Source organism: Chiloscyllium plagiosum, unplaced genomic scaffold (assembly GCF_037043375.1).
Source record: "Chiloscyllium plagiosum isolate Xiang-an unplaced genomic scaffold, Cpla_swu_hap1 HiC_scaffold_3, whole genome shotgun sequence".
Taxonomy (NCBI): Eukaryota; Metazoa; Chordata; class Chondrichthyes; order Orectolobiformes; family Hemiscylliidae; genus Chiloscyllium; species Chiloscyllium plagiosum.
The window spans coordinates 154,515,803-154,528,602 of NW_028270141.1; the positions used below are offsets into that span (position 1 = coordinate 154,515,803).

Consider the following 12,800-nt stretch of genomic DNA (forward strand, 5'->3'; position numbering starts at 1 on the left):
TTAACATATAAGAACAATAGTAGAAGTAAAGCAGTAATGATGTGATGTACCATTTCATAGACTTTTGGGACAACAAATACAAAATCTTCAGGCTCATCGCCAGTTGGCTCTGGAAGGTCACGAAGAAAATCAACAAAGTACGGCTCTTTGTGAAGCTTTTCTGCCAGTTGTTTTCCAATATTATCTTCAACAATACGTGTCACTGCATTTTCAAACCAATATCTGTCCTCTTCGCTTACAAATCTATTAAATCACATAAAAGTCAAGAATCAATTCTTACTAACTATTACTAATGAACAGACTGACTGTACAAAGCATGAGACATCGAATTCCATGCTGATAGCTTTATGTGTGGGTGGTTAATTTATGTAAAATGAATGTCTGTGAGCAGCAGCTTAAAAATTTGCAAGCACACAGAGAACACCCAAACTGAAACATTTGTCTCCTAAGGCCGTATAGTTAGCAGGCCAAGCAGCAGTTCTTACAAGACAACAGGCTTTTGAATTTAGCCAATCAATTTGAACCAAACACTTTGATCCCAAAAACCTATTAAATTTAAGTCTGATAGTTTTGAAAAATAGGACCAATCCTATTGTAAAAAGTATTGATGTGTCATCACTGGCATAAAAGAAGGGGGCAGTTGGACAAGGACCTCAGAACAAGCTGCCATCTGTCAGAGCTAATGGCCCTCACTCTCGAGAGAGAATCACTGGCTCTCACAGCCTCCTTTATGTCATAGAGAAAGCACCATCTAAATAACAATGGCACCAACAACAGAGAAGACATTCCTGATAGATGGTTCGATGGAGAAAGCAAAGACCATTCCGGAAGACACATAACCTGGCTGTAATTTTGAGAGAATAAATTTTATTTTGTTGAGTATGACTTATATTTATTGGAACAACATACCATAAGAATCTTGTTTTATTTGGGAATAGTTAATAGTTAGAAGGGACTTATTTGGTTTGTTAATAGTGCTAGGGTCCGAGACGTCTCAGACCGTGTCTTCAGAATCCTTAAGGGGGAGGGTGTGCAGCCAGAAGTCGTGGTGCACATTGGCACCAACGACATAGGTAGGAAGAGGGGTGGGGAGGTCATTCAAGAGCTCAAGCAGTTAGGCTGGAAGCTAAAAGCTAGGACAGACAGAGTCGTCAAGTCTGGGTTGTTGCCGGTGCCACGTGACAGTGAGGCAAAGAATAGGGAGAGAGTGCAGTTGAACACGTGGCTGCAAGGCTGGTGTAGGAGGGAGGGCTTCAGATATTTGGACAATTGGACTGCATTCTGGGGAAGGTGGGACCTGTACAAACAGGACGGGTTGCACCTGAACCAGAAGGGCACCAATATCCTGGGGGGTAGGTTTGCTAGCACTCTTCGGGGGGGTTTAAACTAATTTGGCAGGGGGATGGGATCCGGACTTGTAGTCCAGCAAGTAAGCTAGCTGTGTGTCAGGATGCCCAAGACTGTAGGGAGGCTGTGGAGAAGGTAGCACTGACAGGGACTACTTGCGGACACAGAGATGGGCTCAAGTGTGTATACTTCAACGCAAGGAGTATCAGAAATAAGGTGGGTGAACTTAGGGCGTGGATCGGTACCTGGGACTACGATGTTGTGGCCATCACGGAAACGTGGATAGATGTGGGACAGGAATGGCTGTTGGAGGTTCCTGGTTACAGGTGTTTCAGTAAGATTAGGGAGGGTGGTAAAAAAGGAGGGGGGGGGGGTGGCATTGCTAATTAGAAATGGTATAACGGCTGCAGAAAGGCAGTTCGAGGGGGATCTGCCTTTGGAGGTAGTATGGGCTGAAGTCAGAAATAGGAAAGGTGCAGTCACCTTGTTGGGTGTTTACTATAGGCCCCCCAATAGCAGCAGAGATATGGAGAAACAGATTGGGAAACAGATTTTGGAAAGGTGCAGAAGCCACAGGGTCGTAGTCATGGGTGACTTCAACTTCCCAAATATTGATTGGAAGCTCTTTAGATCAAGTAGATTGGATGGGGTGGTGTTTGTGCAGTGTGTCCAGGAAGCTTTTCTAACGCAGTATGTAGATTGTCCAACCAGAGGGGAGGCCATATTGGATTTGGTACTCGGTAATGAACCGGGACAAGTGGTGGGCTTGTTAGTGGGTGAACATTTTGGTGATGGTGACCACAATTCTGTGACTTTCACCTTGGTTATGGAGAGAGATAGGTGCACACAACAAGGTAGATTTTATAATTGGGGGAAGGGAAATTACGATGCTGTAAGGCAGGATTTGAGGAGCATACGTTGGGAGCATAGGCTGTCAGGGAAGGATGTGGTGGAAATGTGGAACTTTTTCAAAGAGCAGATACGAAGTGTCCATGATATGTATGTACCTATCAGGCAGGAAAGAAATGGTCGTGTGAGGGAGCCTTGGTTGACGAGAGAGGTTGAATGTCTGGTAAAGAGGAAGAAGGAGGCTTACATAAGGTTGAGGAAACAGGATTCAGACAGAGCAGTGGAGGGATACAGGATAGCCAGAAGGGACCTGAAGAAAGGGATTAGGAGAGCTAAGAGAGGGCATGAAAAATCGTTGGCGGATATGATCAAGGATAACCCCAAGGCATTTTATGCGTATGTGAGAAACCTGAGAATGACGAGAACGAGGGTAGGTCCGATCAAGGACAGTAGTGGGAGACTGTGTATTGAGTCGGAAGAGATAGGAGAGGTCTTGAACAAGTACTTCTCTTCAGTATTTACGAACGAGAGGGACCGTATTGTAGAAGAGGAGAGTGTGAAATGGTCTGGTAAGCTAGAAGAGATACCTGTTGGGAAGGAAGATGTGTTGGACATTTTGAACAACTTGAGGATAGACAAGTCCCCCGGGCCTGACGGGATATATCCTAGGATTATGTGGGAAGCAAGAGAGGAAATTGCAGTACCGTTGGCAATGATCTTCTCGTCTTCACTGGCAACGGGGGTGGTACCAGGGGACTGGAGAGTAGCGAATGCTGTGCCCCTGTTCAAAAAAGGGAATAGGGATAACCCTGGGAATTACAGGCCTGTTAGTCTTACTTCTGTGGTAGGCAAAGTAATGGAAAGGGTACTGAGGGATAGGATTTATGAGTTTCTGGAAAGACACTGCTTGATTAGGGACAGCCAGCACGGATTTGTGAAGGGTAGGTCTTGCCTTACAAGTCTTATTGAATTCTTCGAGGAGGTGACCAAGCATGTGGATGAGGGTAGAGCAGTGGATGTAGTGTACATGGATTTTAGTAAGGCATTTGATAAGGTTCCCCATGGTAGGCTTATGCGGAAAGTCAGGAGGCATGGGATAGAGGGAAATTTGGCCAATTGGATAGAAAACTGGCTAACCGGTCAAAGGCAGAGAGTGGTGGTAGATGGTAAATATTCAGCCTGGAGCCCAGTTACAAGTGGAGTTCCGCAGGGATCAGTTCTGGGTCCTCTGCTGTTTGTAATTTTTATTAATGACTTAGATGAGGGAGTCGAAGGGTGGGTCAGTAAATTTGCAGATGATACGAAGATAGGTGGAGTTGTGGACAGTGAGGAGGGCTGTTGTCGGCTGCAGAGGGACTTAGATATGATGCAGAGCTGGGCTGAGGAGTGGCAGATGGAGTTCAACCCTGCCAAGTGTGAGGTTGTCCATTTTGGAAGAACAAATAAGAATGCGGAATACAGGGTTAATGGTAGGGTTCTTAGTCAGGTGGAGGAACAGAGGGATCTTGGGGTCTATGTACATAGATCTTTGAAGGTTGCCACTCAGGTGGATAGAGTTTGTAAGAAGGCCTATGGGGTATTATCGTTCATTAGCAGAGGGATTGAATTCAAGAGTCGTGAAGTGATGTTGCAGCTGTACAGGACTTTGGTTAGGCCACAGTTGGAGTACTGTGTGCAGTTCTGGTCGCCTCACTTTAGGAAAGATGTGGAAGCTTTGGAGAGGGTGCAGAGAAGATTTACCAGGATGTTGCCTGGAATGGAGAGGAAGTCGTACGTGGATAGGTTGAGAGTTCTCGGCCTTTTCTCGTTGGAACGGCGAAGGATGAGGGGTGACTTGATAGAGGTTTATAAGATGATCAGAGGAATAGATAGAGTAGACAGTCAGAAACTTTTTTCCCCGGGTACAACAGAGTGTTACAAGGGGACATAAATTTAAGGTGAAGGGTGGAAGGTATAGGGGAGATGTCAGGGGTGGGTTCTTTACCCAGAGAGTGGTGGGGGCATGGAATGCGCTGCCCGTGGGAGTGGTAGAGTCGGAATCATTGGCGACCTTTAAGCGGCATTTGGATAGGTACATGGATGGGTACTTAATCTAGGTTAGAGGTTCGGCACAACATCGTGGGCCGAAGGGCCTGTTCTGTGCTGTATTGTTCTATGTTCTATGTTCTATGTTCAAGTCTAGTTAATTTGTTCGCTGTTAGAGGTAGATAAATAAATTGTTACTTGCTGATTTTAAAGTGAGTGTTGGTGATTTTTTTTAACCATTAAGTTACTGAGGAGCAGGGTACACCACTTTGCACACTTTTTTCTGACTATAAGGTGAGGTGTTCCTCTTTGGGGCTTTCAGATTTAGTTTTCAGAGGGAGGTCAACCTCTGCTTTATAACACAAAGCGGTGAGAGTGGCAATTTGGAAGGAGAGAGAGGTATTAATTAAATTCATCAAAGATCCAAAGCCAGAAAGGGAAACAAGAATGTTACATTTATTAAAGATACATTTTTAAAAAAAAAATCTTTCCTCTCTTAAGGATTTTCAGAAAAATCAAACAGGCTTAATTTTTTCAAATTACCTGAGGATGGAAAACATTGATCACTCTAACTTGTGCATCCTCAGTGCTCAGACCTGGAAGGCTCATTTGGACAACCGACTCAAGGCAATATGGCGTCTGATTAAATGACGGGCTATGAATCTTAAAGATGGAGAATGGGAAATAACTGTGGCTGTAAGAGCTGCTCCTTTGAGGCATTTTCAATGCTGAAGCTGATTTCCTCAAATGCCAAGAGCAGCAATTACTGTTTGATAAGCTGTTGCATTGGTTTGGAACTTTGGAGAAAAAAAAATCAGAACAACAGTACTTTAAAAAGGAGGAAGAGAGACAAAGATAGAAACCCGGCTCAAAGGTAGAAGACAGAGGGTTCTTTTTCAGACTGGAGGCCTGTGACCAGTGGAGTGCCACAAGAATCAGCAGTGGGTCCACTACTTTTCATCATTTATATAAATGATTTAGATGTGAGCATAAGAGGTATAGTTAGTAAGTTTGCCAATGACACCAAAATTGGAGGTGTAGTGGACAGCGAAGGTTACCTCAGATTACAACTGGATCTTGATCAGATGGGCCAATGGGCTGAAAAGTGGCAGATGGAGCTTAATTTAAATAAATGTGAGGTACTGCATTTTGGGAAAACAAATCTTAGCAGGACTTATACACTTAATGGTAACGTCCTAGGGACTGTTGCTGAACAAAGAGACCTTGGAGTGCAAATTCATAGCTCCTTGACAGTGGAGTCGCAGGTAGATAGGATAGTGAAAAAGGCATTTGGTATGCTTTCCTTCATTGGTCAGAGTATGGAGTACAGGAGTTGAGAGGTCATGTTGCAGCTGTACAGTACATTGGTTAGGCCACTTTTGGAGTATTGTGTGCAATTCTGATCTCCTTCCTATTGGAAAGATGTGAAACTTGAAAGGGTTCAGAAAAGATTTACAAGGAGGTTGCCAGGGTTGGATAATTTGAGCTACAGGGAGAGGTTGAATAGGCTAGGGATGTTTTCCCTGGAGTATCGGAGGCTGAGGGGTGACCTTATAGAGGTTTATAAAATTATGAGGGGCATGGATAGGATGAATAGGCAAAGTCTTTTCCCTGGGATGAGGGAATCCAGAACTTGAGAGCATAGGTTTAAGTTGAGAGAGGAAAGATATAAAAGAGACCTAAGGGGCAACATTTTCACTCAGAGGGTGGTACGTGTATGGAATGAGCTGCCAGAGGAAGTGAGTACAATTGTAACATTTAAAAGTCATCTGGATGGGTATATGAACACGAAGGTTTGTAGGCATATAGGCCAGGTGCTGACAGGTGGGACTAGATTGAGTTGGGATATCTGGTCAGCATGGACAAGTTGAACTGAAGGGTCTGTTTCCATGCTGTACATCTCTATGACTCTATGACACATGGTCAGTGATTCGAATGAGAAAGAAATCTACACAACTGTCTGACACAGTGAATTTGCACAGCTACTGCCTTTGCTGTTTTAGTTCAAGGATCTCTGGACATCGGAGCACATTTAAGAAAAATTAAACAGCGAAAATCACAGCCGATCTTGAGGGAACGTATGTGGGGAACTCACAGCATGGCAGCAGATAAGTGCATAGTTTTTAAGTGTAACCTTGTTGTTTCTGCATATCTACAATAGTGAGGAGAGTGGGTTCTTTTTTGATTTTTTTTATTGAGATCTGTCCCTTGATTAAATTTTAAAACTATAAAATATAGGTACTAAGTTAGCCAGGAGCAGCGTTTTCTTAGAGCAGTAAAACGGTGCTATTTTATGGGTCTGTAGATTGTTAAGATGCAGGGATGGCCTTTAGTAGAGTGATGTGCTCTTCTTGTTGGATGTGGGAGATTAGGGAGAGTTGCCATTTTACTGATGATTATGTCTGCAGTAAGTGTGTTTGATTGTGAATCCTATCAGATCACAGATCGGTTAGAGCAGCAGTTACAGGCAATGAGGAATTTACAGGTGTAGGGGCTGTGATGGATGGCAGTTATGGGAAGGGAGAAAAGCTGCAGACACAGTCAGGTAGATGGGTTAACCCCAGGAAAAATAGGAAGGGGTAGGCAGGTAGTCTCCTGTGGCTATTCCCATCTCAAACAAGTATGCTGTTTTGGAATATGTAGGGTGATGGACTCTTAGGGGAACGTAGTGCGAACAACCAAGTTTCTGGTACAGACACTGGCTCAAATGTAATGAGGGGTACATCACACTCCAAGTGATCGATTATAATAGGGGACCCTTTATTCAGAGGCACAGAAAGACGTTACTGTAGCCGACAGTGAGACATCAGAATGGTGTGTTACATCGCTCGTGCCAGGATCAGAGAGAGTGCAGAATATCCTCAAAGGGGAGAGGGTCCAGCAGGAGTTCATTGTATACATTGAAACTAATGACATAGCAAGGGGAAAGGAGAGATTCTGAAGGGCGAATATAGGAAGTTAGGCAAGAATTTAAAAAGGAGATCCTCGAGAATAGCAATGTCTGGAATACTCCTGGTGCAATGAGCTAATGTGGGCAGGAATAGGAGGACAGAGCAGATGAATGCATGGCTGAGGAGCTGGTGCATGAAAGATGGGTTCACATTTTTGTATCATTGGAATCTCTTCTGGGGTAGCAGTGGCCTGTACAAGAAGGATGGATTGCACCTGAATTGGAAGGGGACTAATATCCTGGCAGGGAGATTTGCAAAAGGTGCTCGGGAGGATTTAAACTAGTAAGGTGGGACGGGTGGGGAGGACGTGGGGGTGGAGTTGGAGGTGGGACCCAGGGAGATAGTTAGGAAAGAGATCAATCTGAGACTAGTACAGTTGAGAAATGAAGCGAGTCAAACACTCTGGGCAGGCAGGAAAAAGCATGGGTATATGAATAGGAAGGGTTTGGAGGGACATGGGCCAGGTGCTGGCAGGTGGGACTAGATTGGGTTGGGATATCTGGTCGGCATGGACAGGTTAGACCGAAGGGTCTGTTTCCAAGCTGTACATCTCTATGACTCTATACTTAGTGATTAATTTTGTAAAGTGACAGCAAACTACAGTTTCCTACCTGGACACAAACTAGTGAGCCTGACTTAAGTGGTAGGCAAGCTGTTGGAGGGGATTCTGAGGAAGAGGATTCACATGTATTTGGAAAGGCAAGGACTGATTAGGGATAGTCAACATGGTTTTGTGCATGAGAAATTATGTCTCACTAACTTTATTGAGCGTTTTGAAGAAGTGACGAAGAAGATTGAGGGCAGAGTGGTGGACATTGTCCATATGGACTTCAGTAAGGTTTTCAAAAAGGTTCTACATGGTAGGTAAGTTAGATAACATGGAATACAAAAACTAGCTATTTGGATACTAAATTGTCTTGAAGGTAGGAAACAGAGGGTGGCGGTGGAGGGTTGTTTTTCAGACTGGAGGTCAGTGAGCAGGAAAGATTGGTGCTGGGTCCACTGCTTTTTGTCATTTATATAAGTGATTTGGATGTGACATAGGAGGCAAGGTTAGTAAGTTTGCAGATGACACCAACATTGGTGTAGTGGACAGCGAAGAAGATTATCTCAGAGTACAACGGGACCTTAATCAGATGGGCCAATGGGCTGAGAAGTGGCAGATGAAATTTAATTTAGATAAATGTGAGTTGCTGCATTTTGGGAGGGCAGAATGTACACACTTAATGGTAAGGTCCTGGGGAGTGCTGAACAAAGAAAGTTTCTTGAAAGTGGAGTTGCAGGTAGATAAGATAGTGAAGAAGACATTTGCTATGCTTTCCTTTATTGGTCAGAGCATTGAGTATAAGAGGTGGGATATCATGTTGCGGGTATATAGGATATTGGTTAAGCCATTTCTGGAACACAGCATTCGATTCTAGTCTCCATTCTCTCAGAAAGATGTTGTTAAACTTGAAAGGGTTCAGAAAAAGTTTATAAGGATGTTGATGGGGTTGGGGGATTTGAGCTATATGGAGAGGCTGAATGGAGTGGAGCTGTTGTCTCTGGTACATCGGAGGCTGAGGAGTGACCTCACAGAAATTTAAGGTCAGGAGGGGTATGGATGGAATAGTCAAGGTCTTTTCCCCAGTGTGGAGGCAAAACTAGAGGGCATAGGTTTAAGGTAAGAAGGGAAAGATTTAAAAAGAAAGCTAAGGGCAACTTTTGCAGAGGGTGGTGCATGTATGGAATGAATTACCAGAGGAAGTGGTAGAGGCTCGTACAATTACAACATTTAAAAGGCATCTGGATGGGTACATGAATAGGAAGGGTTTCGAGAGATATAGGCCAGGTGCTGGGAAATGGGACTAGATGAGGTTAGGATATTTTGTTGGCATGGGTAAGCTGGACCAAGGGTTTGTTTCTGTGATGAATATTGACTGAACATAAAACAAAATGAATAAGAGTACCCTTCAGCCCCACACTGAATTCCCAACTGCACCATCAGATTTCCAAATATTGTAGTTTGGTTACAATCTTCAGTGCTGCTTTGTAATACTCTGTCCTCCACATTAATTCTAGTGCTAATTCATGTGCGAGGTGTAAAAATGAACAGAAATTATACACGTGCTAAGATTCATTATGTCTATTAAAGTGTCACCACCAATCAATTAAATCTAGACGCATAATTTGATGATATAGTAATATGACATATTTACAGAAATACTTTCAATAATATTTTCCCATGATATGTTGTAATTACCTGTCTGCAATAACCCTGGTACATTCATGTTTGAACAAAGCTAGGAGTGTCTCCAGATTGAAACATTCCTCAGCCATTATGTTCAACATTCCTTGCCAAATGCGAGATAGGTCCCTCAGATTGAAGATGTAATGAAATTTAGCTGGAGTAGGCAGCATTTTCACCTAAAGAAAAAGAAAGCAACTTTCAAGATTTGCATGAAATATAGAAGGTGAAATTAATCTTGGACGACAAGGTGAAATAGGCATTTATGACTGGAAGCTGATGAATATAACACCTGAAATTGTTTTTCACTGGAACATAAAATCTGACTTGCTGAAAAGAGGTTACCCTTTCAGTAATACTCATTTCCCTCTTGCACCAAAGTATAATATCACTTTTCTAAACATTTAATCCTAATTACCAGGGATACACAAGACCTTAAAAAAAAGGAGCAGAAGCAGGCCATTCAATCATCGAGTCTTCTACAACACCAAATGGGGTCAAGGCTGATCTGATAATCCTCAATTCCACTTTCCTGCCTTTTTCCTATTATCCCTGATTCACTTACTGATTAAGGCCACAAAACCATAAGGTACAAGTGTAAAATTAGGCCATTTGGTCCATCATACTGCTCTGCCATTCAATCATGGCAGATAAGTTTCTCAAACCCATTCTCCTGGCTTTTCCACATAACCCTTGATCCCCTTACTAACCAAGAACCTACCTATCTCTGTCTTAAATATATATTCAATGGCTTGGTTTCCACAGCCTTCTGTGGTAATGGGTTCCACAGATTCTTTAGACCCTAGTACTAGTTCTCCAGCTTCAACTTCCTTTGGTCCAATGTCCACTTGTGTCTCTCTCTTACCTTCTTTTAAAAAAAACTCTTGCAATCTTCTTTTATATTACAAGCTAGCTTACTCTCACATTTCATCTTCTCCCTACTTATTGCTTTTTTTATTTGTCCTCTGCTAGTTCTTCAAAGCTTCTCAATCCCCTAGCTTCCTATTAATTTTCACCATAAATGTATACTTTTTCTTTTTCATTTATTTTGTCCTTGACCCTCCTTGGTATGTTTAGTCTTCCTTGGGATGGATTTCGGCTCTGCCTCCCAAATTATGCCCAAAACGTCTTGCCGAAATTACTCTATTGTCTTCTCTGCTAGACTCTTCTTCCAATCAAATCTGGCCAGCTCCTTCCTCATATCTTAGCAGTTACCTTTACTTAATTGTGATAACATTACATCTGATTCCAGTTTCTCTCTCTCAACTGCAGGGTGAATTCTATCATGTTATCATCACTATCTCCGAAGAGTCCCTTCACCTTAAGCTCCCAAATAAAGACTGCCTCATTACACATCACCAAATCAACAATTGCCTGTTCCCTAGTGGGCTCTACCACAGCTGCTCCAAAAATAAAACCATCGTGCATACAATCTATGAATTCCTTTTCTTGGGATCTGCTATCAACTTGATTTTCCTAGTCCACCTGCATGCTGAAGACCCCCATGATTATTGTAATAGTGCCAATCTCACATGCCTTTATCTCCTGATTTATTTTCTGCCTCATTCTGAATACTGCTAGTAATCCTGTACGTACCTGCCATCAGGCTCTCCTATCCTTTGTGGTTCATCAACTCTACCCGCACAGATTCAATGCCTTCTGACTCTATGTTGCTATCAATTTGATTTCATTTCTAACTAACAAGGCAATCTCCACCCCTCTGCCTGTCCTTCCAATAGGACGCATGTCCTTGAATATCTCTTCCCACCGCTGGTTCCCTTGCAGCCCCATCAATTTCAATCTCTGCCACAAGCTCATTTACCTGCTTTCCTATACTGCACTAATTTAAGAACCACTATCCTCAGTCCTGCATTGACCACCCCTTTTCATAGTTTCATATGTTGTTCTTCAAGTTAGATTCCTAACAGCTTCCCTTCCCCTTTAACTTTTTTAAAACCCTTGTGATCTTGATTTATCTTGCTTTGTGCCATTTAGAATAACCTTTTCCGAACGTTTCATGTGTTAAAATGCAAATCTAATTAAAAGTCTGACTATCTGAACCTTTATAAGAACGCAGTTTCTACAGCTCTCTGTGGTAAAGAATTCCACAGATTCACTAAACTCAGAGGAGAAAATCCACTTCATCTGTTGTAATTAGGTGATATTTAGTCTGAGATTATGTCCTTTGTTCTTAGATTTTTTCACAACGGGAACATTTCCACATCTAGCCTGACAAGCCTCCAACAATCTTATTTTTAATAAGTTCATCCCTCAGTCTTCTAAACTCCAATGAGTACAGGCTCAAACTCCTCAACTTCACATTACAAGACCTTAAACCATCCGAAAAAAGAATGGAGTAGGTCATTCAACAGGATCAAGGCTGATCTAATATTCCTTATGTCCATTTTCCTATATTTTCCCCATAACATTTTATTCCCTTCCCGATCAAGAATTGTCTATCTCAGCCTTAAATGTAAACAAGGACTCCATAGCCACAACTTTTTGTGGCAAGCAGTTTCAAAGACTCACTATCTGAGAGAAGAAATTCCTTCTCCTCTTCGACTTGAATTGGCACCCCCACCATTACCCCAGTTCCAACCTTCCAGCTTAGCACCGTCCTCATGACCTGTCCGATTTGTCCATCTTCCTTCTCACCTCTCTGCTCCACCCTCCTCTCTGACCTATCACCTTTACCCCCACATCTATCCACCTATTGCACTCTCAGTTACCTTCCCCCCCACCCCGCCCCTCCCATTTACCCCCAAGGCTCCCAGCCTCATTCCTGATGAAGGGCGTTTTGCCTGAAACATTGATATTCCTGTTCCTTGGATGCTGCCTGACCAGGTGTGCTTTTCCAGCACCACTCTAATCTTGACCCTTTCATTATGAGACTATGGCCTCGGATCCTAGACTCTTCCATGAAGGGAAACATCCTGTCAGCATTTACCCTGTCAAGCCCCTTAAGAATTGTAAATGTTTCAATGGGATTATTACTTGTTCTTCAAAATTCCAATGACTAAATTCGGAACCTCTTTAATCTTTGCTCATAAGACAAGTCTTCCATATCAGGGGTTAGCCCAGTGAACTTTCTTTGAATTGCCTCCAAAGAAATAATATCTTTCCTTAAATAAGAGAACCAAACCTGCTCACAGTACTCCAGATGTGGTCTCACCAGCACCTTGTACAGTTGCAGTAGACTTTCCCACCCTCATCCTCCAACCTCCTTGCTGCATCTTTGAGCTAGCCTTTGTATTTTGTGCACAAACATCCCAAGTTTCTTTGCACTGCAGCTTTCTGCAGTTTTTCTCCATTTAAATAATATTCTGCTCGGTTGTTGACAATATAATGTGGAGCTGAAAGAGCACAGCAGTTCACCAGAGGAGCAGGAAAGTCAACGTTTT

The 12,800-nt window shown here is 42.9% G+C and overlaps 1 protein-coding gene across 1 annotated transcript in view; it reads right to left on the minus strand.

Annotated features, from left to right (window-relative positions):
- Positions 1-12,800, minus strand: part of LOC122540182 (dynein axonemal heavy chain 8-like) — a 1,370,012-nt gene that overhangs the window by 345,837 nt on the left and 1,011,375 nt on the right. The window contains exons 59-60 of the mRNA XM_087976825.1: positions 9,415-9,578; positions 51-243 (exon numbers count right to left, since the gene is read on the minus strand). Of these exons, the coding sequence (XP_087832951.1) occupies positions 51-243; positions 9,415-9,578 (357 nt within the window). The remainder of the gene's footprint in view (positions 1-50; positions 244-9,414; positions 9,579-12,800) is intronic.